The sequence below is a fragment of the Hydra viridissima genome, unplaced genomic scaffold (assembly GCF_058129835.1).
Source record: "Hydra viridissima isolate aposymbiotic clone 2 unplaced genomic scaffold, HvirCarnegie_v1 scaffold_1, whole genome shotgun sequence".
Classification (NCBI taxonomy): Eukaryota; Metazoa; Cnidaria; class Hydrozoa; order Anthoathecata; family Hydridae; genus Hydra; species Hydra viridissima.
In genome coordinates, this window is record NW_028324300.1 from 20,481,622 (window position 1) to 20,487,981 (window position 6,360).

A 6,360-nucleotide genomic window follows, 5' to 3' on the forward strand; every position below is an offset into this window, starting at 1 on the left:
TGAACATTTGCTTTTTAATGATCTTGAACATCATTTGATTTTTAATGATCTTGAACATCATTTGCTTTTTAATGATCTTGAACATCATTTGCTTTTTAATGATTTTGAACATCATTTGCTTTCTATTGATTTTGAACACGCCATTAATTAATCCACGTGGAAAAATAAGGAAATGAAAATGAACACAAATCAAATCCGAATGTGGGGCGTAGTACAAAACTCGAACATATACATTCTAAAAAAACTTCTCATTAATTTAAAGAAGAGAGAAAACATAAACAGTTTAATTTAATATTTTTAACATCAATTTTTGTTGATTGCCAGAAACCAAAGATAAAACAATCGAGATACGGTTTTCGAAATCGTATATTTTTTGTTCGACTTTGAAAGCCGTCAGTTAGGCGAAGTTTCTTAAATTAAACGGAGTTGAAATCCGTTCAACTTCGAAAAAAAGTTCATTAAACGATTTCGAAATCCGTTAAACTTCGAAAAAAAGTTAATTAAACGGTTACGAAAGCCGTAAAAAGTTTTAGCTTTAATTTTAAATCGATTTTGAAAACCTTTAAAAGTCGTTAAAGCTTAATTAAAACGATGTTGAAAGCCGTAACAAGCCGTAACTTTAAATTTAATTGACTTTGAAAACCTTTAAAAGTTGTTAAAACTTATTTAAAACGATGTTGAGAGCCGCAAAATGTTGTAAATTAAAATTTTACGGTTATGAAAATTGTATAAATTTGTTTACATTATATTTAACGAATTTGAAAACCTTATAACTTTGTTTATGTTATTTAACAAGATTTAAACATTGTAAAACATTAAACAAATATGCCAAAGACCCATCGCTCGCTGGTTTGGCAGTACTTCCTAAAGGAATACAGAGGAGATAAGGCCTATGGTGTGTGCAATATCTGCAAGAAGGACCTAAAAATGAATACTGGGTCAACATCGACCCTGAGTTGTCACCTGCGATCCAACCATAAGGATGAGTACATCGAAATGTGTCAGAATCAAAAGATACAGAATGAGGCAGAAGCTGCCAAGGAAGACAACATTGAAGAGGCAGAAGATGAATTGGAAACAGTTGGCACTGGTAAGTTAGTTACATAATGGATCTTACGATGCGATGTAGCGAAGTTATACAACTTTTTTTTTATGTAAACAACGAAATCCGGGGTTAATTCAATGTTAACAAATGTATACAATTTTTTTTAGGTCACAGGAAAAGAAAAAGGGTTCTAAAAGCCAGAAAGAATCTGTGCTATCCAACACAGAGCACCACTCAACTTTGTGGTGACATGGAGCTCATGATTTACCTTGCAACTGACAATCTGCCTTTCTCCATATGTGACTCTATCCCGTTCCAAAGACTGCTTGCCCACTTTGACTCAAGGTTTAAGGTTAAAAGTGGTGCCTGCATGGCTCGCTTCAAGTTACCTCTCCTCTATAGGAATCTGCAGATGGCCATGAAGAGCATGTTTGGCAAGGAGCTTCCTCATTGCGACCGAGTTGCAATCAGCACTGACATCTGGACCTCACGCAACAACAACCCATTCATGGCGGTGACTCTTCATTACATCACCAAAGAGTTTGTTCTACGAAAGGTAACTGTTGGAGTTGTTCCATTCCCAGGTAAGCACACTGGTCAGAACATTGCTACTCAGTTGGACAACTTGGTTAAACGTTTTGAGTCACTCAAAATGGTCAGGAAGCGGGTTGTTGTGTGTGATCAAGCTTCAAATATAAAAGCTGCACTGAGGAAGTTAGAGACTATTGCTGATATTGAAAGTGGTTCAATCACGTGCATTGACCACAAGCTTAACATGGCCCTGGAAAGGACTGTCAACAAACAGCCTGATATCAAGGCTGCTATCGATGCATGCAGGACAATCTCCGCCCGAGTCCATCACTCTCCTCTTGCTGAAGGGGTGTTGAAAAAGAAGTGCCTCGAGATGAATGGTAATATTTTTAACTTTTTAAGTAGATACGAATACGAAGTTTTACAAGTTAATGCCAAATCACTGCTCCTTGTGCAACCAGATGGAACTGCTCCTTGTGCAACCAGATGGAACTCTGTCCAGATGATGCTCCTAGACATCAACCATCTTTAAAGTGTGCTGTGTGCTCTCCGGGCTGACAAAAAGGAATGGACCACACCCATTTCTACGGATGAACAATTTGAGCTGGTTGCAACCATTTTGCCACTCCTGACCACATGCCGAGTCATCTCTGAGTCAATGTCGAGTGATAAGAAAATTACAATGGATAGAGCACTGACAGCCATTGTTCATCTTGTGGATAGGTGTGCTTCTCTGAGGGTCAAAGAAATAAGAAAAAACAGTGTCACTGGAGTAGGTCCTTTCATGGTTGAGCTCTTTGTACAACTTGAGAAATGATTCCCAAGAGGAGGATGTGACATCATGCCTTATGCTGTAGGCTGCCTGTTGCACCCCTTCTTGAAAGGCCAACAACTGCACGCTTATGGTGTCAGGGATGAGATTTTTGACAAGTTGAAAACCAGTCATCCTACAACAGCAGACTGGATGTCAAACCAGCAAGGTACAATCAAAGTCTTAGATGAGATCACCGATGAGTTTCTTGAAGATGATGGTGAGACTGAATTCTGGAAGGCAGCAGCAAAGGTAATAGCTATTGTGAGGAGGGAAGATGAAGAAAATTGTAAAAATTATCCTTAAGTTTTCACCCGACTCAAGCATATAACATTCAAACGAAGAAAAGAATGAGTCAACCAAAATACCAGGTGGATACACATGTTCAATGAGTGAGTCACATCATTAATGTTTAAAACTGTTAGAAATACAATGATATTAATTTAATTAGTTCTCGAAAGTTATGTAACCTTTTTGAGACAAAGACTAATAAAAAGTAAACTTGTAAAAAAAAAACCTGTCATATAAATAAATGATTAAGCGAAAAAGAAAAGTTAAAAATAACAACTAAAGACGAATACATGGAGACAAATTCAACCTGTCATGATAAATAAATGATGAATGAGTAAGGCAACGATAAACAGCCAAAAACTATAAAAAGAACGAGAAGGACGACGGAGACGAGGAGGACGAGAAGGAGAAGGAGGAGAAGAAGATTTTAAGAGAAAAGAGTTTAAAGAGATTTTGTGAAATTCTCTTTTTAAGAGAATCTGATGAGAAAATAATTTTAAGAGATATTAAAAAGGATTTTAAGAGAAAAAGAGTTTTGAAGATTTAATAAGAAATTTATGAAAAGAATTTATGGAAAATTTAACGAGAAACTTATGAGAAGAATTAAAGGAGAATTTAAAAGAGAACTTTATGAGGAAAGTTGGTAAGAAAATATTTGAGTAACTTTCAATATGCGTTGTTATGAGAATTAATGTATTGTTATACGTACGAGTTAATATTAAGAGAACATATATATTGATGAGAAATAATTGAGATTATTGATTAAGGAAAATAGATAAGAGAAAAAAAAAAAAAAACAGTCGTAAGTATTTTTTATGTTTGTTTGCATTCTGAGTAAGGCAATACTATTATTAATATTTTAATTATTGCTTTATGCGTTAAGAAAAAAATTATTATTAAAAAGTCTAATGCTTCTATCGCGCTAACGTCACAGTAGTCATATTTAATCATCACATCCATTGTCCCATCTTTCACATCATTAACTTAATTAAACAAACGTTTAAACAATAAATAAAAAATCCACCGCCCTCACACTGGAGATTCCCACCGAGATCAACTTTATTCACTCATTTCTTCATAAATCAGTGAGATATTTGCACGGTTCACACTTTAGTCTCTTTCATTATTAACTATTTTCAAACATTTAAATAATTTATTTTTGAAACAAAAGGCGAAGAAAAAAAATCAAAAAAAATTTTGTTTAAGAAAAAAAAAAGGAAACAGAAAGAAATTTTTTCAAACAAACTGAAACACATTTTGAAAACATTTAAAACATTTTTTTTCAACACCAAAAAAAATTATGGCGAGTCATTCAGGTTCACCTCATAACAACAATAATCCTAACGTTATACCACTATTTTACTCAAAAACACCATTTGCACCCAACTGTATCACACCCGACATTGAAGTTTTACCAATAGATAACTTTGATCGAGACTCTCTAGGACACGAGGAAAATGATAGGCGAGATGAGTATATTGATAAAATTATAAGTGAAAAGAAGATAGAAAAGGTTGTCAGAAAACTATTAAATTCCACGGCAAAACAAGAAGCCGAAGTTTCTTTGGTTAGACAAAAAGATGAGAGAAACACTCTTAATTGGTTAGAAAAGATTACAACCTCATTAAGACCGACAATCGATAAATCTAGTTTACCACAGTTTAACGGAGGACCAAATAATGATGTTAAAGAATTTTTCCTTCAATTTAAGAGAACTGCCACATTTAACAAATGGGACAATAATGAACAACTTTGCGCCTTTCCACTTTGCTTAAATAAATCTGCTTCAATATTTTATGAATCCCTTCCAAACAAAATAAGACAAGATTTACAGCTAGTTCAACAAGCTTTTCAGAATGAGTATGAACCACTAGAACGTATTTGGATTAGGAAAACCCAACTGTATGGATTAAAAAAAGGAGAAAAAGGGCTTGAGCATTTTATAGCAAGTTTAGAGAAGCTATCGCAAAAATTAAAAGTTTCGGAAGAAACTAAAAGAGATCTTTTTATTCAAGGAGTTAATTCTAATTTAAAGAGAAAACTTCTCTTAAGCCAACCAGAGACATATACACAAGCAGTCAGAATTGCTAGAGTGAATAATTCGGTTAACATTGATGATGACGCTCGCATAGTCGAAACAGTGATAAAGACCATGACAAAGTTACAAAACCAGTCTACTAAGCATAACACTGTATCTTTTGCCGATAGCGACACACCACCTGTGGCTGCGTATAGTGCAACACCTGCAAATTTAGCTAATCCAGAAAATGCGACTAGAGAAGTAGCTAGGCTCAAAGAAGAGATCAGAAAGTTAAAAGTTGGACTACGGAGACAAACGAATAGTAACTTTGGCAAAAATCAAGATTTTAACCCAGCTACAGTAAATCAACCAACCTGCTTTATATGCAATAAAACGGGACATTTGGCAAGACAATGCAGACAAGAATATCAAGATCCCAGGATTCCACAAAGTAACAACTCGCAGTATCTGTACAGGAAAAACGTTACGCAACAACCGCAATGGAGAAACAATAGAAACTGGACTCCACAAAATTTTGATAACCAGAACAGAAACATGGGCAATAAATACATTCAACCCGATTCGTATATATGAAATTGGAGATCCATTACCTCAAATAACCCACAACAAACTTAAGGATAATTTTTACAATTTTCTTCATCTTCCCTCCTCACACTATTAAGTATAATATAAAATAAATTTCTTTAAAACTAGTTAAATATACATCTACTAATCTTAATGCAATCGAACAAACAAAGTCATAAAAATTTTAATTTGAGGATACAATGCCATACGGGGGAGAGGGGGGCGGTTCAAAGTTAAACGAACTTAACTAAAAATTATTTGAATTTAAACAATTTTAGATTAAAGAAAGCGAAGTTATACGAAGTTTACTAAACGTTTAACTTCCTTCCTTTCTTTTAGACTGTGTCCAGCCAATTCAGGCAGACAAATGCTACAGCTGAGGGTCCTCCGATTTCCGTTGAGTGGGCAAAATTCAGAGAAACAACTGTGATAGATTCGAAGGTTAATGTCCTTGACTGGTGGAGAACACATCGCAAAGAGATGCCCATCTTGGCAGGACTTGCACGGGAGTATTATTGCCTGCCAGCCTCAAGTGCCTCAAGTGAGCGGGCCTTTAGTGAAGCTGGACAGGTGGTCCACGAAAAGAGATGCAGGTTGTCTCCAAAAACCACTGAGAAGTTGGTCTTCATCAACGAGAACTTCGATCTCTTAAACTCCTTTGTACCAATTTGGGAATACCACTCCATGGAAGAGCAAATGGCAGCAAGATCTGCTCCAGACAGATATCAAAATGATGATGAATATTTTTAATCACTTATTTCAATTCATCGTTTTGGATTTTACGCATTGCAGTTAATACATAAGCTTGTATCCAATGTGTACTATATGCGGACAGCAATATTTAAAAATCTACGAAAATTGATGTTAATCTCTATTACCTTTAAAATAAAACAGAAATCTATTTTGTAATAAGGTTGCAAAATATAGTCGAAAGAGATATAATGGCTCCCTTGGGATTATAATATGCAATATATAGGAAATGTTTGAAATACCTTATGTTTAATGATACTATTACGATATTAACGATATTATTGTTTAACGATAATATTACGTTTAATGATGAAATGAAACAAATTA

At 34.7% G+C, this 6,360-nt stretch overlaps 1 protein-coding gene and 1 pseudogene across 1 annotated transcript; both read left to right on the forward strand.

The window, feature by feature from the left end:
- The first annotated feature begins 927 nt into the window (after window positions 1–927).
- On the forward strand, window positions 928–2,008 carry LOC149893829 (zinc finger BED domain-containing protein 4-like). Its single transcript, XM_090076026.1, has 3 exons — window positions 928–1,084; window positions 1,213–1,925; window positions 1,982–2,008. Exons 1-3 carry the CDS (start codon window positions 928–930, stop codon window positions 2,006–2,008), a joined length of 897 nt encoding a protein of 298 aa, XP_089932152.1.
- Window positions 2,009–2,078: 70 nt separating this feature from the next.
- LOC149893830 (uncharacterized) lies at window positions 2,079–6,033 on the forward strand (annotated as a pseudogene).
- Window positions 6,034–6,360: the final 327 nt, after the last annotated feature.

Excerpts from the sequence above, each read along its gene's own strand:
- LOC149893829 (XM_090076026.1), top strand. The coding sequence starts at position 928 with ATGAATACTGGGTCAACATCGACCCTGAGTTGTCACCTGCGATCCAAC. Across the intron at positions 1,085-1,212 it reads AGATGAATTGGAAACAGTTG|GTCACAGGAAAAGAAAAAGG; the intron begins GCACTGGTAAGT and ends AATTTTTTTTAG. Across the intron at positions 1,926-1,981 it reads ACTCTCCTCTTGCTGAAGGG|ATACGAATACGAAGTTTTAC; the intron begins GTGTTGAAAAAG and ends CTTTTTAAGTAG.